Source organism: Buteo buteo, chromosome Z (assembly GCF_964188355.1).
Source record: "Buteo buteo chromosome Z, bButBut1.hap1.1, whole genome shotgun sequence".
NCBI lineage: Eukaryota > Metazoa > Chordata > Aves > Accipitriformes > Accipitridae > Buteo > Buteo buteo.
Window position 1 is genome coordinate 70,110,615 of NC_134204.1, and position 19,778 is coordinate 70,130,392.

Below are 19,778 nucleotides of genomic sequence, written 5' to 3' on the forward strand. Positions count from 1 at the left end.
CCAAAAGATCAATTACTGTTTGTAAGGATAACTATGAAAGTTAATAGAGAGTGTTGGCAAGCGTTGTTCTCATAATAAGCCAGCAAAGTACCATGGATAAAGTAATACAAAACATTAAAGCTTTAGAGACTATGGCTCTCCCAAAACACAGCTCAATCACATACAGAAAATGAACAGAGGAAGGGCATATTTGAGACTCTGGAAAAACGCAGTCCAGAAGTTAATATTCCAACCCTTGTGTTGGTATTACTGAGTACTCAAAACTCAAGTTCAACAAAAGTATTCTTCCTGAATTGGCTGCTTTTAATTTTTCCCCTTAAGGCACCTCATGTGCTAACTCCTTCTTCCTAGATGCTTCTCCATCTGAATTACAGCCTGTAAGAACTTGCTGAGCCATGTACACAGGAATGAAGCAAGAGAACGTCAGCAATTTTATACCTGGACCTAAAAGCTTTATTCAAAGAATCCTAGTGCCCTCCTCCAGGTTTTCCTATGAAAAGTGAAGATAGAAAAATATATGGAAAAACCCACTCTTTATATGTCTTGAAAGTCCCAAAGCTTAGTTAGCACAGTTCAAGTGGGCCAGTGGTGTCTCAGATCTTTTAGACTGTGCCTTAGGCTACGAAAAATAATGTACTTACCACCCCCGCAACATGACTTTGGTTATGAAGTCAGGGAACTGCCAACAGTCCCTGGGAACGGTTCAGTGACAAGGGTTCACAGATAGGAAAACCTCTGCAATTAGTAGAGGTTGTCCATCTTTTGATTTCTTTAGAGCAAAAGGATGAACTCCTGAAGAAAGCTACCATCTGAGAAACCCATACAGGAAGGACAGCCAAGAGGCAGGACTAGATGATGGTTCTCAGGGGCCTGAAAATTGCTACAAGATACATGAATAGATATGTGAATGAACTAGAACAATGTGTTATTGTTTATGCTGTATTCACACATTTACATTCCGGCACATATTTGCAAACACTCCAGCTGCATTCACTATGTTAACGCTCAGTGTGGCAACCAGTGGAGTTGTTAGTGAGAGCAGCCTGGAAGAACTGCATCTTGTGATTTGAAAAGAGTATATATTTATCCCAAGGAATTAAGAATGCCTCCTTTCAGGGCTGAACTGAATTGATTGTGTGGGAATGATTCAGCTACAAAGGTTCCCTAGAGATGAACAAAAATGCCTTCATGTCATGGAATTACTAATAGCCTACTGGCATATATGACAATGAATCCTGAAAGTATAGTGAGGGGTAAGTGAAAGGAGCATCTCAGAATGAAACCCCAGGCAAGTCTGGTGTAATTTGTGAAGAGTAAGCCAGTGCTGGGAAAAGCCCCTACTCGCCATACCTATTTAAAAATCCAAATTTTGCCAGGAAAGAAGGACGTGTTAGGGCTTTGCCCTAGAGAGCTTAGGTGTTCTGTGCCCAGATCTGTCGGGGCACCTGCAGAGGCTGTGCACAAGCATGTGAAGATACAGCGAGGCATCATTCCAGAAAAGTAGAATTAAATCCTGCAGTGGAAGCTGAACACATTAAATCATCCACTTTCTGGTTTCTAGAGGCTTTGTATTAGCTATTCTCTACATCCTCAAAAACTACAGAGCACCAGTGAATAATCTTAACCCCATGTTAGTGAAGCTTTTATTCATTTATTTCCTTGGTCTTCAAAGCAACAAATTTCCTGGCAGGCCCTTAATTCACAGGCCTAATCCTTCTATCCATTTATGTGGATTCTTTGAGGAGATACTTCTGAATACAGAATGCTGTAATTACTCCTTTCATTGCCCTTACATCATCCTCCCATTTCTCTGCTGCTCAGCACAGCCTGGCTTACACTCCTGAGGTATCTTCCCAGAAAGGCAAACCTTAGTAAAGGTATGGGGAACTGAAGAGCAGAGGATGCGAGAACAGCAAAGGACTGGTTTGGAACAAGGCTGTATTTAAAAGGTTATGAAAGAGCAGGAACCAGCAGTACCAGAGGAAGATGGATAGAGGTAGGACTTAGGCCTTGGCAAATTCTGACTTCATATTCTGCTGTTACAAGTTTATTATGCAGTTTGGGGCAAATTGCTTAACACATACTCATGCTTAAAGTTAGACTGAGATTTGCCTGTATATAAGCCACTACCGTTAAAGTTCACAAGGAACTATAGAAATAACCCGGTCACCTTATCAAGGCTTGGACAAGGTCCAAACCATCCTGCATCACCCAGATCAATAAAGCCTTTGTATCGACAAATATAACCTTCTCGCTGCTATCTTGCTTCTTTAAACCAAGAATTTCACCAGTAGTAATAAAGGATATGTCTGTAGGACCTAAACTGCTAATGGCCAGTGCCTTCAGGTGGACATCTTTACATCAGAAAGGTCTGTCTAACCACACACGACTCAGGGGTACGAGCTGTACCTGAACAGGGTACACGAAAAACAGAGGCTGAGTGCATGTTTGTAAAATGCTGTTAGCCAAAACACAGAGCACTGCGTGTGAGCCCGGCTCTCCCCCTCGGTGTGGGGACTGTGCAACCAGCAGAAGGCAGGCTTTCTGCATTATGGGAGGGAGGTGCACACTGATGGTGCTGGCTTCCGCCAGTGACATTTGTCCCTGTCCTTCAGAGAAAGGCACAGGCATATATGAGGGGAAGAAATGAATAAAGTCTCTTAAAAGCACAAAAATAAATCCTACTGGACAATTTCCACCAGACTAGTTAATGTCTGTGCAGGAAATCTGGCAGACTGTTGATCACTCTTAGGAAGTGACCAGCTACGTGGAACCATCAAGTCTCAGAACTTAAAACCTCCAGAGGGGAACCAAACAGGTACTCTGGGGCTTTTTGCAAAAAGCAAATGGGAAGTATTGTGGTACCTGTATATATTAGAAGCACAAAATACTGTTGCCACATTTCTCAACTTACTTTAAAAGTAAAAATATTGCAGGCATCCTCACTTTAAAAAAAAAAAAAAAAGTAAAGGTGAACTGCCAGCACTATTTCACAACCACAAGTTTCATATTTTAGAACATTCAGGGTAACTGAAACAAAAAGTAGCTTAATTATAGCAAGTTAGTGTTCTAGAATATTAATTATTGTAACAAAATACAGATAAATGGATCGGGCAATGATAACACAGGCACAAGGAAAATTATTCTTTCTTCAGCAATTTGTTATTGTTAGACTTCATCTCTTCTGACCTCCACAAATTGTATTTCTACTTTTGAGAGGACATTAAAAGAAAGTTTCTCCCTTACTTTTCCTCCACAGCAGATAAAGCTTACATTTGAACAATTGAAACAATTGGAATCAGTTCAAACAGTAGCTTTGGTTGCAAACAGAGAAAATGCAGCTTCTTATTACATTGAGCTATTCCTGTTCAATTTTAATAAATACTTTGATTAGAGGAAAAAAAAAATCTCAGCTACTGTATAAGGTTATTACACTCTTCCTGTTTTTTACAGTTTTACAGTATTTGGAAATCAATATGACTCAAGTAGCACACAAAGTACTGAAAATAGAAACACCCAATGGCTCAGCAGGATGCAGCATCCTTGAACTTTCAAATGAGACTTATAAGAAAGAATAATTCCTGTAAAATATGTAGTTTCATCCAAACTACAACTTTTGTAGAGTTTCCAGAAAACTTTTATAATTACCATTATAAAATGGCATCAGGGGAAGCAGTATTCTACTTGGACAGCACAAGGGGCACAATTCTAGAAAAAAATTACACATATTGCTGCTTACTGAACCTCATCTCTCATGAAGATTACTGCCCTTTTGTAAGTCATACAAGCCACACTGATAAAAATGCAAAATTTCTCATCAAAATGTAATTCATTAAGGAAATTATTATTTTTCTTAATCCCTTGTTCTTTCATCCAATTTGGGGAAATTTTTCTGCTCCAAGAGTACTTCTCTTTTACTTGCATGACACCATCTTCCTAAGAAATAAGGAAAGTTGTCTATTTACAGCCATCCCTACTGTCCTGTCTACATTTCTATACCACTCAGTCTCCTGTCATCCTCAGGAGATTCGGTCATTCCATTCCTGCATGATAGTCATAGTCTAAAATTCACCTTTATTAAAAAGCTTCCAGGCAAAAGGGTTTGATTCATTGTTAACTACTCCAGTATACAGCAATGCACAGCACCATGTGGCTTGGAGAAAGATGAAAATCCCAGTGTGTGAGTTTACTCAGTGGAGGCTTGAGAGTTGCTGACTGGACAAGGAAGAGTAAGGATTTGTAAAGAAGGGGACATTCAGGCTCACTGAGGCAGGAACAGCATTGTATTTATGAAATACTGCCCCTCCTGTTTCATCCCATGAACTTGGACATTTTCCAAGGCAGTAGGATTGCAGCCAAAGGCTGCTGCCATCAGCCATGCACCTCTCCAGCTGCTCAGAAGAACTGCAAAGGGGATCCCAGAGGAATTCAGACTGAACAGAAGAAGTATTTCCACTCTTGGGCAGGGGACATTTTTAGTAGTTCTTGTCTCTCCTCCATTTTCATTTTGTCAATCACAGTATCTATGGCCCTTCTCATAAAACATTCTTAGAAAATCCAGGGAAAAGTTAAATTATAACAGACACCAATCATTCACACCATTCCTTCCACACGGGCAAATTTCTTTGGATTTGCAACCCACTGTATCTTTCTCTTCAGAACCAAACAGGTAACTTTTTCAGGAACAAGTATGAATAGTACTTCATCTAATTAGTCTGCTTCAGCTTCTTATAACATTACACAATAAAGTTAAATTATAGTTTTCCTTCTAGCCTCAGTTCAGATTTAAATAAAACAGAGTACCTCATGAGAATCATGGGACCTACAACTTGCTGAAGAGCAGAGTGAAAGCCAATTTTAGTGTTAGAATTAGGGAAAAAGTGATCTTGATTTGTATTGATATTAAACAAAGGCTTTATTCTTGAACGTAAGAGCTTCATAAAAGTAAGGTGAATTTATGCTTCTCAATCCAGCTTTTAATATCTTTAATATCATTTAAATATACAAAATGCTAAGAAAAAAGAATACAAAGGAATGTTGAGAATAAAAAAATAAAACCATTTAGAGGACATCGTATGTATTTTTAAACCTAAAATAATTCTGGAACTGGGCTATACTTGTAGTCCACTTTCCTCTCAGTAAGACAGTAAGGCACAGATCTTGTGATACCATTATCACCATGACAAATCTAAAACATTGATTTTACATTTATGCTTAAACATTCCCTAAGCATGATATCCATGAAAGACATATGAGCTAACATGTCTTAATGCTTATCTTGTAAGAGGAATTCTTGTAATACTATTGTTCACAAACTTCACTTCTGTAAAATTGCCAGCCTCAAGCGCTGCTTGTTTTCCTAAGACCAAAAATAACTTCTTTTGTCTATTCTTCAAGGAAACAGTTTCAATCTCATTTCACTAAATAGCCTGACTTCTTTAATTAGACTGCTTTTCCAATATATTTAAAGTGGACTTTACATAGTGATCTATTTATTAGAGTAAAAGATAAAAAAAAAGCCCAAACAAAAAAGTCACCTGTATTGTTCATTCAGAAATTTCAGGGGGAAAAACTGAGTCTGTGTAGGGCTGGTGAGTCAATGTAGTCTCACACACAACTGGAAATTTGTGAAGAGAGATGTAACTCAGAGACAGTTTTTTTTGGAAATACAGCAAATGCTTAGTGTACTTTCAGAAGATCATCTTGAAAAGTGCCAGAATGTGCAAAGACTCAACAGATGCAGTTTCTGTTGCAGTAATACTATTGTATATTAACTACAGGTTTTAACAGTTCATCACTTCTAACAGAACAGCTAGTAAACTACATTTATCAAAGTATGTATCTGTTTAATATTGTCATTTGTTTAGACTAACCATTCAGCTGACCCTAAACTGTTTTGAAGCATATGCATTTAGCATCCAAGACTCTCTTGCTTTCAGGTATAGAAGTAATATTACCATCCTAAATACCAACAAGAGTACCAAAAAAAACCCCAAACAATCCAAACCAAAAACCAGAAAGTGTATGTCATTATTCTCATTAGTTCACTGAGGTGATCAATGGATTAACTTTTGTCCATTTAAGAAAATGTAAAATGGGAACATAAATCCCCATGCAACTTTGAGGCAGATGCAATACTTTTTATCTTCTGATCCTGGTTGCTCCAGTCCAATAGAGTGTACAAATTCAATCACTTTTAAATACCTGAGTACTAAATGGAAGACAACAGAAGTATCACAGATGCAAAGTTAAGCACATGTAAACGGTCTGTTGGACTACAGCTCCCACACAGTAACATGTAAGACAAAAATAATGAAAACTTACTGAAGAGTTCAGGACTTGAATAGCAAAAACTTGGCATTTCTTTAAGACAGATTAGAAAAACAACCCAAATATTTGAAGAACTTGTATGGCAATCAAAGGAGGAAAACAGATCTTTCATACTGTTAAGTGAATAAGTAATTTTCTTGAAGAAGCAGAGAAACTAAAACTTGAAAAAATAACGTACTGATAATAATTAAGTATGGTTCTTAATGGATTCTGTGCCTGTGTGCACACACTTGTGTGGTCCAGGTAAGACTGAGGCTTTCTTATATGGACTCTTTCTGTCAGATACTATGTGAACTCATTCTGCAGCTTTTCATTTAGTCAAGGATTTACAGGGAGCAGTACGTCCTGCACTCAAAATAAGCAGGAAAGAAATTATCTTTGATACCTCTGCTCTTTTTTCCAAACCTAGAAGAAAACAAATACTAGGTTCAAATTGCTAGGGGATAGGAAGACAAACACTAACTACACAGATGAGGCAAGTTTTCCTACTTTAGAGAGAAGGACTCATCAGGACAAGTGCAGGAACCCAGCTATTAAATTGCTGGAACACTTTGCAGGCCACAACACTGGGTACCAGTAAGACCTCACCAGAACTACTACATGCAAATCTGGTTGTCCATTTGCAAGAAACAGGATTCAAGTTGGCACAAGAAGAGGAAAAGGATGCTAGGAATTTCAGGGAATTGAAAGCTTATTTATATTAGCAACAAAACCAGCTTGGCTTACATAAGGATTGCAATACAATGACAAGTAGGGAGTCAGATTGCTCTTTAAATATCAGAGGAAGTGTCATAAAAAACTCTTAGGATGAAAGATAAGTCTTACACACACAAAAGACAAAAAAAAAAAAGGAGGGTAGACTTCGAAAAGAGACCAAATATTACAAGGTTCATTGTCCTCAGAGTAGAGATTCTGGTCAAACACTTAGCAGCAACAGCAAAGGTAAACCATCTAGCTAAAGATACATATAACTGTATCACACAGCTAGGAGATGTCTTTCAGATTCATTCTCCACCTTTTCATTTTTCCCTTCGGTGACTGTTTGTTTTCAATATGCCAAAGTGTATCACATAATTAGCATCAACATTCAAATATGTAGCCATAAAAGTTGTGGCAGTAAATACACTGAAGTACCATGGCCTTAGTTTCTACAGTTTATTATTCTGCTATGAAAACAAGTAAATGCTATGCCACCAGCCCCCAGGATGAAAAGAAAATAATTTTTTTCAATATATGATTTAGCAACTCTTGAATCTGATTACTAAACAAGAATAAGAGTAACAAAAATAACAGGTATTGAATAACTTGGGGCAGGGGGGAGAAATCTGGCTTTGGTAATTAATTTTAAAAAGTGTGTGGTTTTTTTTTTTTAAATACAGAAAATGGGAAAAGGTTAGAGGACTCTACTAAGCAACCTCCAAAATATATATCAAAGTTTCCAGAAGATTCCCTTTCAGACTAGGTTCTGGAACATATACCCATTAGCAATGAGAAGAGTTACTCCAACATCTGAACTATTTTAGATCTAATGAATCAGCAGGAGTAATACATACGGTGTTGATATATCAGCCAACTCTTCTCCTCTGGGAATGGCACAGTTCATACAAAAAGCTGAACAACTCCTTAAATATCCACTGTTGAGTAAAACTTTGAGAACTGAAAAATAAGGTATTGCTCAAAACGGCAAGGCTTCACAAAATGAAACCACAAGCATAGCAGCTGTCATAATAGAAATCTTTATGAAATCTCTTTGCTGTTGGTTTCTGCTAAGAAATACAAAATTCCAAGGCCAAGATCTGGATAATAACCTTGTGGACTCTCTTAGGCATTCCTGTCCCTCCAATTCCTGTGTATATTTCCCTGCTCTGTAACAAAGGTATTGCGCTTTTTCTCACACTTGTGCACACAGTCGCTGGTAACACAAATAATTTCCATAAACCATGAGTTTGAGTTGTCACCTGAATCATTCCATTATTGGGACCATCATATATGTTCTGAATTTGTAATATTCAGCAACTCCTAAAAAAGAGCTTATTTCAACTTGCTTTTGAAAGAGGTGAAAAATCTTTGCAACACAATTACTAGTAAATGACTGAAATGCATGCAGATTTTCTGCTTTGCGTGTTTTTATTATTGGTTGAGTATTTAACCTACATGCTGCCACTGGAAGTGATGCAAGGGACTGTGACAGCAACTACTGTAAATGAGAGCAAATATTCCTGCTTGCCAGTGGAAGCCAACTCACCAGGCAGCAGCAGCATTCCTGTGGCTGGCCTTGGCAAGGTACACAGCAAGGTCATGGTAACTTCACTGCCCGCAGCAATCAACTGTCCCAGGCAGCGGCACTGAGCGAGGCAGCCCCTCCTGAGGCATGAGCCTGTGCATTAGTGATTTGGTGCAAGAACATTGTGTTTGCAGAAATAGTAACAGAAGCTCTTGTGACAGTGGAATAGCAGGTTAAGATCTGACAATGAACTCCAGTTGAACGAGGGGAATAAAGGACAACGCTGTTCTTCAGACAAATGACTTTGATGACTAATAGATAGAATAAAAAGAATCACAGAAAACGGGGGGGGGGGGGAGCATTGCTTACCCCAGAAGTGAAAATTCCAGTCTGCTTCAGAATTAGCCTACCCTGCTGAACAAGATGGATCCACAAATATTCTCCATTAAATAAACTTAAGTAAAGAAATACAGTATTTCTCCTCCACTTTGTAGGGAAAGCATTTAACTCCATCCTGATGGGATGTCCAACATCAGTGTGTCACCAAAGATAGAAAAGGATTAAAAAGACAAAGATCCAATTTTTTAAAATAGATACTGCTTTCAGAGAGAAACACTAGTGATACTCCATTTTGCAAATTAAAAATGCAGAATAGTACCGTTAGGAAGAGACTGTTCACCATTGTTTTAAATATGTTCCATATGGTCTCCCAGGCTAGAGGTTTTCATAGCCTTTAATGAAAGAGCATGAAGACTGAAGAGAAAAAACACCTCTTATTAACCTTCAAAAAACTGAAAATGCACCTTTCGGGGCATATGAAAATTCACATCCTGGCAGCTGTTACTAATGATAAAATATCAGTTATAAACCAGCATAGCTAGATATTTTCTGGAAAAGAAGCTGCATTCAATCTGGAATTTTAGAACTCATCTGAAACTAAAAGTGTGCCAGAGGCATATGTCAGTTTGTTTGTTTGCTTTATATTTTAATTAATTAATTTACTTACTTTAAATCTGTTTTGCATGTGGGCAAATGCAGGGGGTTTGGGGGGGTGGGGATGCGGGACAGGGGACAGGAACGAGACAGAATTTCCTGCAACCAAGTTTGTTTTTGCAATAAATACTATGTTGATCCTTAACAGAATTCTACCCTCATAAGAATAACAATGCCATTGTTTCCTTATCCTCCCCTAAACACTAGTCTGTAAAGTGATTATAGCTGGATAACAAGCTTTAAAGGATAGGAAATTCAAAATGTTTGTAAGAGGGAAACAAAAATAAGGCTACGTGGGCATTCAGTAAAAGGTCTGCATTCAGGCACTTTTTTCATGTAAAAAATGAGCATTTTTACATCCTCACACAATCCTATGCTCATGGCCACAGAGAAGGCAACAAGCTAAATAATAGGAGGCGTACCACCTTATTGTGAGTTTAATGAAAACTCCAAACACAATTACATTTCATTTTTATCTGAACTAAGTTAACCACTACTTATTGTTGTGCTTTATTCATCCAAAATGGGTTCTAAAGTGATCTTTTTTCATCAGAAGCTTCTGATGAGGACCCAGACAGAGTAATATTTAACACTGGCATGTCTCAGCCACTTGGTTGGTACAAATGCGACTGGCTAAAAATGAGATACGCCTTGTAGCCACTCTTTCATGAATATCAGTCCTCCATGGAAAAGCATCCTGGAAACTTAATACAATGATGCACACAAGTAAAGTCAATTGCATGTAGCTTTTACTGAGGCTAACAAATCTGTATCACTGCTTTTACATTAGAGTTATATTGCATTTGAAGTGCAATCCAGACAAGACACTCAGACTAGCAATTTCCATCCTCCCTCCTTTTTCCCCTCTCTCATGCAGTATCCATATAACATACACACATTTTATCACTTTTATTTTTCCAAGGTTCCTGCCATAGAGGATCATTTACTCACAGTAGATGAAATCTGCAAGAGATGCAGAGAATACTAGATGCTCTGGAAACTGTTGAGGTGGCTCTGCTTACTATTTTTAATGACAATTTCTTATAAATGTGGTAGATTTACATGTAGATGTATTCATTCCTTTTCATATGTTTCTTTGGGAAATATGATCTGAAACAGAATCCAAGGATTAGATTCAAATGCTCCTAGCAAAAAAAAAGAAAAAGCTGTATTCTCCTCCATAAACTCTGACCCCAAGACTAAAGAGCCATCCTTGCTCCCATAAAATGAACGAAGAATTCTCTGATCTTCCTAAGCTGGGTTTTGTTCTTTTCAGAGACTTTCCAGTGGAAAGATTTGCATTATGGTACTCTTTCCTGAAACTCTTTTTCATTTTCTCCTTGGAAAAAAACCCAAGTCTTAGAATTTTTTTCTCTATAGAAGAGTGACCTCTGCAGTCAGTCTCTGCAGAGCTCTTTATTCTGTTCTTTAATCTTTTCTACTTCAGTGTCACAGATTTGGGGAAGTGGGGGCAACAGGGGATGGAGAAGAGAGGAAACAGGAAGAAAAACAAAAGAAAATGATCAACCTCTCAGAAGTCTGATATCAAGTATTTCAAAAATAGATAGTTTCCCTCTCCCTTTCTTTTGCTACAGGATGAAAAATGGTTCCAGACTTGAGGAAACAAAACCCAAAATTGTCACCAACAAAAAAACCAAAACACCATGCCTTCTTCTGCAGCACTGAAATAAATTTAATACTGAAATGTTCACTCAAGAGGTGACCTATCTGAATCTGTAGAAAAGGATTCTGAACCTACTGCTGACCACAAGTTGAATCAACAGTGGGATGATGCTGCCCTCTCTAGTACATTAACAGGAGTGTTGTATAGAAGACACATGGAGGTTTTTCGGTTTGGGTTTGGTTTGCGTTTTTTTTTATAGAAGTAAGACATCAGCTGTGTCCAATTTCAGTTACTTTAAGTCAAATGTAGACAAACTGAAAAGAGCATGAAGTAACATTCAGAGAATGTGATTTACTAAACAACTGAAAAAAATAATTTGTTTAGAATAAAAGAAATTATCAAGGGCATATACTTCACATCTTGATATATTCAGAAGACTGTTATAAAAGAGATCTGTATTCCATGGCCACTTCACATGGTAAAAGCTAGTAAATAGACCAATTTGCAGTAAGGGAGATTTAGTGTCAGTATCTATATAGCTGGAAAGATTCCTTTCCAGCTATATGAATAATTTGCTCCAGTAGAAAGTATGTAAGAAACTTAAGGAATCTCTGCCACTGGGAAATTGTAAAGAACAGTTAAGAAATATCTCCTGAGGAAGGGTTAAGCACAACCTATCTTTGCATCAATTTGCTTTTGCTTTCCAGCCTGTCACCTACAATGCAAGTTCAAAAGGACGAACACAGGTAATGAGACCAGAGACTCCTTCCTACTAACCACCTGCTCTATTTGCATTGAGAGCAGTGTGAGAATATAGGGTACCACAGCCAGCTTCCAGTACGGCTGGGACAGTTAGAATAGGTATTTTTACATCTTTACAAAGACTCTACCTTGCTGCTTGTAGGATCTTTGCAGCACTTCAGGCCAGCCCACTACACATGGCACCCAAAATGCCTGCAGCCACCTACACCTGTATCTAGAGAAACAATCATGAGAAAACTTTCTGCAGTAATGCAGAATAAATGCAAATCCAGCAATACTGAGCAGGATCCCGTTTTGCAGGTCCTTACGCTTTTTCATCTAAGCAGGCAATACCACAAGCCTTCACAGAGTCACACAGTGGGTGAAGATGGAAGAGGCCTCTGGAGACTATATATTCCAACCTGCCTGCTCAACGCTTCTCCCTTCCACCTGTCAAAAATGGATTGATCCAAGTGTTCAACAACTTCCATCCCTCCCAGCCTGTTTCAAATGAAGGTCTGGATCTGCCATCCAGGAGGAGCAAACAAGTTTGCCAAATAAATGAAGGATTTGGTTAATAAATGAGAAATTATTTATTAACATGCCCTATGAAGAATTAAGAGTCACTATGAAAAATTTCTTCCTTCTCCCCAAATTAATGTATATTTTCATATGTGCCACAATTTCAGGCTACATTTGATTAAATGAAAGACGAACAGCTAAAAAAAAAACCAACATACTGTCATGACTACGTAGTAAAAGAAAAAAATAAACAATATATTCCTTTTATTTTCCAACAAAATGCAGTACGAAGCAGCACTAGAAACAGTCCTCTTCACAAACTCTTTTTCAACATCAATTCAAAACCATAATAACCATCTAATCTTATGCAGCCCATTTTGCAAATACAAAAAGGTGCAATGCATGGGATGATGGTAAAGTAAGTGTTAACTAGGCATTTGTTCAAGATCACGTTTACCATACATGGTACACAAGCCACAGAATTTAGTATAAAGAAAAAAAAATCCTAAAGGCTTTTCTACTTGTAACTGAGGGTAAGTAGAAAAGCTGCCTTTGACTTTCAATATTTCTTGTCCAAAAAGTGTTGTATCTTTCTGATATACAACACCCTGTCCTAAATCCTGGAGAGAAAAACCTTAATTTTGAAAGAATGGGTTACAAAGCAATAAAGTCTAAGCTTAATGTTTTGTAAATCTACTCAGGACAAAGACATTGCAAAGACAATGGACTGCATCAATTAGAACTTAAGAGACCAAAAACATAGCTTGGATTTCTATAAAATCACCATACAAATTGTATTGTGGCCAAGCTCCCTCTTCATTTACTCAGCTTCTATTTTTTGCTCTCCTGTAATACTCTGCTACCTAGGGATCTCCCCTTATATTTTCCTCTCTCTCCTATAATGTATCTTTCTATGTCCCATTATCTAGCTGCTGACATTATGAGACTTTTAGTCTAAACTACCCTCCAATTTACCCATTCTTTTGTAAGTTATTTAAATACCCGAACACTGCCTCTAGACATGTTAAGAGCTGTATGGTCACACCAATAAGACCCCTGCAGTCAGGCATCACTACTAGTTTCATTAGATATATAAGAAAGCCTATTTTTTTGTCTGACACTGTAAACGTGTATTGAATTTGATTAGTCAACCTATATTCTGGGTATATCTATAAGTGAAATAAAATTGCAAAATTATGATAAGTAATGTCATACGATTTAAGTCTAAGCACTGGTCTCAAACCCCAAGTAAAAAAGGCAGGGCAGCTGAAAATGCCCCTATACAGATTATAAAGGTATAACTAATTTTGTTGTACTCAATACATTATCTATAATTTATTAGGGTTTTCAATTCTGTAGGGAGAGACTTTCACTATTTTTTAAACTTAGTTTTTTTCTAAAACAATGTAACAAATGGTGTAGTCAAAACAAATCACAAAAAGGAAGAGTGAAGAGGACAAGAACAAAGATTAAATTATCTTAAAATATGCAGAGAAAGATTTTTAGAGGAAGATCTCTCCTCAGTAATAAACTTTATTATTTATTGTTCCATGAAAGTCATAAAAATGAATGATGCAATAATTATGAAATAAAAAAATGAAAGGCAGCTATATTTATAGGTGTGTATCTATTAAGAAGTGTTTTAATAATCAGGCAATATTTTATTACTATCAACTTCAAAACTATTCTAGACTTGTACTTAAAATGCATACTTGACAACTACCACATGAAAATCCCACATCTCACAAATCACAATGCAAACTAAAACCTCTTCTCTAAGTCAATTCACAAAACCTGAGACTCTATTTAGTGCTTACCACTATTTCTGTGTGAGCAAAAAAAAAAAAAACCAAAACAAAGTAAAAGATGTCCCAAACAGATTTTTTTAAAATCCTGCCCTTCTAAAAAGAAAAGAAAAATAAAACATAATTGCAGTTTCAAACTAGGAGCCTTGTGGGGTTGGGGGGGGGGGGTTAAACCATGTTTGAGGTGGTAAAAACAGGATGTAAATATTTCTAAAACTTTTTGTAAAGCTCTTTAGAAGTGCCATAAATTTAGTCACTAGCTACAAAGCACTGAATCTCAGCAGAACATGATGCATTGTCCCCAAAAAGTAACAGCTTCTCTCTCTAAACTGCATATTTGGTCAAATTACAGTAAACCTTAGAGAAGTATCCAATAAGTTCTTCCAGAAAGCTTCTTCCTTGTGATATATACAAGGTTCAAATGAGTAAGAGTTAAGGGGCAGGATGCTTGCTGGGGTTTGCACTGAGAACAGAGAATGTTGATGTCAGTTTTTCATACTTCCCCACCTTTCACCTGAGGGTTTGGTGGTTCCTGAAATGTATTCATAGTCTAGAAATGGCATTCATTGTTAGCTTGCAGATTTTATTTTATGGGTGAATTTTGAGAAAAGTTTAAACAACAAAGAACATATTAAAAAGGATAGTTTCCAAAAAGACAGAACTGTACTTAAAATTCTGAATTTTTATTTTTAGAGAGAGGGGGAGAGAGAGAGAGAAGGTAGCTTGATTTTCAAAAGTTCTGAGTAACCCATTATTGCCATCCATACAAATAAAATTCTTGAAGTATTTAGATATTAACTAACACAGAAATCGTCAGAGTGACATATACAGACAACACTGTAAACTCAAGAGGAATGGACCAGCATGTAACACAGTTTCTTTCTAACTAAGATTTAAGGTCTTATGTACAATTTAAAATAAACTTCCAAGGTATTAGTAATTTGTTAAAAATTACTTTAGATCTACTGACCTTTGAAATAAATAAATCAACTTCCTGTGAGTTTACATACCATACATTCAAGCTACCTGTACCACATGTCTCCATATACTCTGCATTAATTCATCCAATCCCAGTTTTCACAAGAATATACAAATAATTTTTTTGGTTTTGTTTTTTTGGGTTTTTTTTGTTTTTTTTTTTAAGGAGACTTTTGGCAACACTGCCAAAAAGAATAATACTTGAGCTAAAATTTTCCATGCAGGTGTCTGCCTCAGACTTTGCTTTTAAATTTACTTAATCAATTTTTGGCAAAAATGATCTAGCTTTTTCCAAGAATTTTCAAGCAACATCCTAATTTCTTTGTCACGAGACTGTCAATTTCTCTTTCTCCTACCTTTTGACTCATTCACTGTACAGCTTCTACAACAAAAGAGAGAAATGCTATGGAAAACCAGCTATTGTCCTGTAGTCAAAGAATGTAGTATGATGATAGTTACAAGCAGACACGTCCTCTTAACTTCTGTGCTTGAATCTGCAGCTTTAGCTCAATAATGCTATATAAGTAATTAATTCTGGATCATTCATTAAACATGCATCAATTCTATAGACTGCTCCTCCATCAATCTACAATTAGATATTAATTGAAATGACAGCTGAATCTTCCTTCTTACAACACCAGCACTTCAAACGAGTGCACTAACTCTCAAGGTTGAGCATTTGTGGTGAAAAAACTACAGTCATTGTTACCTATAGCAGCTTCTCATATATGTGCATCTTGCATGTAGCGTTTTACTTTCCCTTTCTCTTGGTGACATTTATAAAAGATCAAATTAGCATGGTGAAAAAGTACCTTGAGTTTCCTAAGTGATTTTGCCCCAGCATAATGTCTGGTTCCTATTGGTTTGCAAATAATGATGAGTCTGGATTATAACAACTATAGTTTTACTTTTTCTGGTCTTTTTTTTGCTGGGAGTGAGGGGATGGTAGTAAAGAAATCTGATACTGCAAAATGAAAAGTCTGTTCTTCTGAACTGCAAAACTGATGGTAGCAGGGAAGCCTACACATCACTGATCAGGTTATTGAAACATATAATAAATATACATAATGCTGTAACAAATGTCACAGATGAGACCACAAGACTCAGGACAAATTAGTTTACATTCATTCATTTGAAATTATAAGTCTCTTACACCTTTAGGCCAGTCACATCTTCTGTTGATAACCAGTCTATTATCCTTGAACCTAGACCCTGTTTTGACTGTAAAGCTACATATCTAGAGATGCAATTAAGAACAAAATCTGCTGGTGCTCTTCAAAAGACAATTTATCAATATTTTTGTACTCAGAAGAAAAAAAAAGGAAACAAAAATAAATGATAGCCATAAAAAATGTTATTCTTCTTCCAATGTTACACACAGGTGATGCATAAAGATACTTGTCTTATTCATGAATAACATAGAGAAAATTTTTAAAATTTGGATGTAGTTTTTAAAGTCTTGAAGGTTTAAAGCAAATCTTTCAGGTAGATTTTTTTAAAGGAATACTTCAATAAAAGAGAATAGCAAGGAAACAATCAGACTGGAGCAGTACTTCTAGCTTCTGCCAACCATGGGTAAGATGACATGAGCTTCTAATTGCTGCATGAAAACAACATACCACATCAGTGTAATTTGACTCAGGATAACTCAGTCCTCAAGCAACTAACACATGAACTTTCAAACTAGTGAATTAAAATAAAACTTTAAAAAGTAGGTACTTCCCTGCAATCAAACTAGGAGCTCTTTTAAGCTATATGAAGCAATGAAGTCAATTAAAATAATTAGTTGCATCTGATTCCATGACAGAAAGATGAAATTACATCACTGCTAGCAGCAGCAACCAAATGGCAGACAGTAAGCATGACACAAACTTTACAGTACATTGCAGGATCAGCAAGTAACACATAACTAGATTATTTTCAATAATCTAGTGAGTGACTTGGAAGCTAGTCTTTTTTTTCTGTCTACATTTACAATATATGAATGTTTATATAGGAATGTTTAACAGTGACTACAAATACCAAGTGTTTAAATATCTAAAGTACTAATGAATACTTGAGCCATATGGTCAGCCCAGAATACATACACAAAGTATACCTATAATACTTATCTAAAAATGAATACATTGCTGCTAGACTGATTCTTATTAACTCTTTTAAATGGGGACTTCTTTCATCTGCACGTTAAATTTACAGTAAATTAGACTTAGATTAATCCAAAACCATACAAACCTACCTATAAGCTACCTGTAAGTCTCCTAACTTTAAATGCTATATTTCAGCAATTTCACTGAAATATATTTCTCTTTACCAAATATTTATGTAAAGGATATACTAAATATCAACTACAAGGACGATTGGAAAATAAGACCAAGGACAATACTGACCTTGGGACCTGCCAAATTAGGAATAAAAATGTAAGTACACACTGTACTGGGTATTTTGGTGGGTTTTATGAAAATAGCTATGATGGTCAATATTTTAAATGCTATGCTCTTCTGTCTAGGATCAGACAGAAACATAATCCATCTTCCCTAGCTACATAAAGAGTGATAGAACTTAGGTTTTCCAATCAGTCCTTCATCTCACAGAAAAACGCAATTGGCCTCCTCTTCTGAGTTACAACAGCATAAATTTCTCACAACAGTAACTCCAGTAAGTTAGTTGTGTTCTGTAATCTCGAGCTTTCAGGGGAATTAAAATACCTCTCACACTTCTTTGATGTCCAAACTAACCTCTTGAGTTTTGCAAACTACCCATTGAGTTACATTCTTCCAAAGCATATGGGGTTTGAGTAGAAGCACATCTTGCAGTTCTCCACACCCATTTCCCTCCTACTCAAGAGATAGCTTTATCCTGTATGCACCCACCTCTTTTACTCCTGAGCTCTCAATTTAATTTCCTTTTTCTTCATTATCCAAGATTGTCCTGAGTTTCATTTTATGATCTAGGTGTAACTTACCAGGATTCAAGGTCCTACTGTATTAAAAGGGCATATACAGTCACTTCTGTTCTGTCACTGCAAACAGTGGTAGCTACCAAATGCGATGAACTAAGGTCTTGTTGCTCAAGCATATCTGAATACTACTACTACTTATAATAATAATAATAACAATTAATAATAAATCACCTTCAAGCACATCACAACAAAAAATAAAACAATCTCTTAATGTAAGAGATAGTTGGGTGTTAGGTCTAATGGAATTACTGGCTTTTCAGGTGGAAAAACAAAAGAGACAGAAACAGAGATAGACATCAGGTTTCACACCTTAAAAAAAATCCCAAGCCCAAAATAAAAAAAAAAACAAGAAACCCAAAAAAGAGCCTCATATTTACACCTTTGTGCATAAACTTCCCATGCTTCTGAAATACTAAAAATAAAGGCTCTCTATGCCTATAAAAAACAGAGACAACTCACTGATAACATGGCTTCATGAAACTCCCTTTTTTATCTCATGTTTCTGACAACACGGGCATTTCTGTAGGGCAGGACCACCCAATTACTTAGATGCCCATGACAGTCTGCAACCTAGATATACAAGGCTTAGATACACCACTTCGAGAGGGTTATTAATGTGCGGCATCTGCAGAAGTTTATCAAAATAAATATTTTCAACCGAAGTTATATTATAGTTCTGCATTTTTTCTATTAAATGAAATTTCAGGTTGAGTAGATTTCCAAATTAATCTATTAACATTCAATTCCAGTGGTTAAAACAAACTTGTCTGAAGATACGGTTGGCCAGGCTCACTCCCTGCTACACTTGGGAGTATTTTCACAAAAGCAGGGTTACTGTTGGAGGTTAAATTGAGCTTGAATGCCCCAGAAGTTTGTTTGGCATCACTGTAATGACTTCCCCATTGTGCTTTGGGTCCTATCTCCCACGAGAAAATGTACAAGTTTTCTTCTTTTATCTTCTCCCTCTTCGGTCTGCATTTCATAATTGCTAACACAGCACTGAAGCATCACAACTTGCCCTGCCTGAGTAGAAGAATTCTCAATACAGCGGTGCAGGGATACACAGCTACTTAAAGACCCTCTGATGCCACAAGAAAACAGCATATTTGTTTGAGGGAGAGGAGGAACATACATAGATTGTATTTATATACATAGCTTGGAGTGATACATATGCATTTTTTTAGTGTTTCTTTCTCAGAACTGTCTTGTTTTTAAACATTCCCGTCCATGCCCGCCCAAGCTCCACAAAGACCTTAGACTTAACCATATTGCACTTGCACCCCTCTGATGGTATCAAGCTCAAAATACATCTTTTAAAATAGCTTTAGTTACTAAAAAATACAAACCCCTTGTCATGGTTTAACCCCAGCCAGCAACTAAGCACCACGCAGCCGCTCGCTCACTTTTCCCCCACCCAGTAGGATGGGGGAGAGAATTGGAAAAAAAGTAAAACTGGTGAGCTGACATACGAACAGTTTAATAGGACAGATAGGAAGAAAATAATAATGATAATAATCACAATAATAAAATGACAATAATCATAATTATAAAAGAATTGGAATATACAAAACAAGTGATGCACAATGCAATTGCTCACCACTT

At 36.7% G+C, this 19,778-nt stretch overlaps 1 protein-coding gene across 8 annotated transcripts in view; it reads right to left on the reverse strand.

Annotated features, from left to right (window-relative positions):
• The window catches only part of COMMD10 (COMM domain containing 10), a 127,982-nt gene that overhangs the window by 44,354 nt on the left and 63,850 nt on the right, over positions 1-19,778 (reverse strand). The window contains exon 6 of one of the 8 annotated variants that reach the window (XM_075019724.1): positions 10,232-10,657. The exons of the other annotated variants lie outside the window; for them this stretch is intronic. Coding sequence (XP_074875825.1) covers positions 10,622-10,657 — 36 coding nt within the window. The 3' untranslated portion in view covers positions 10,232-10,621. Of the gene's footprint in view, positions 1-10,231; positions 10,658-19,778 lie in introns of those variants that run through there. 8 annotated transcript variants of the gene reach the window in all.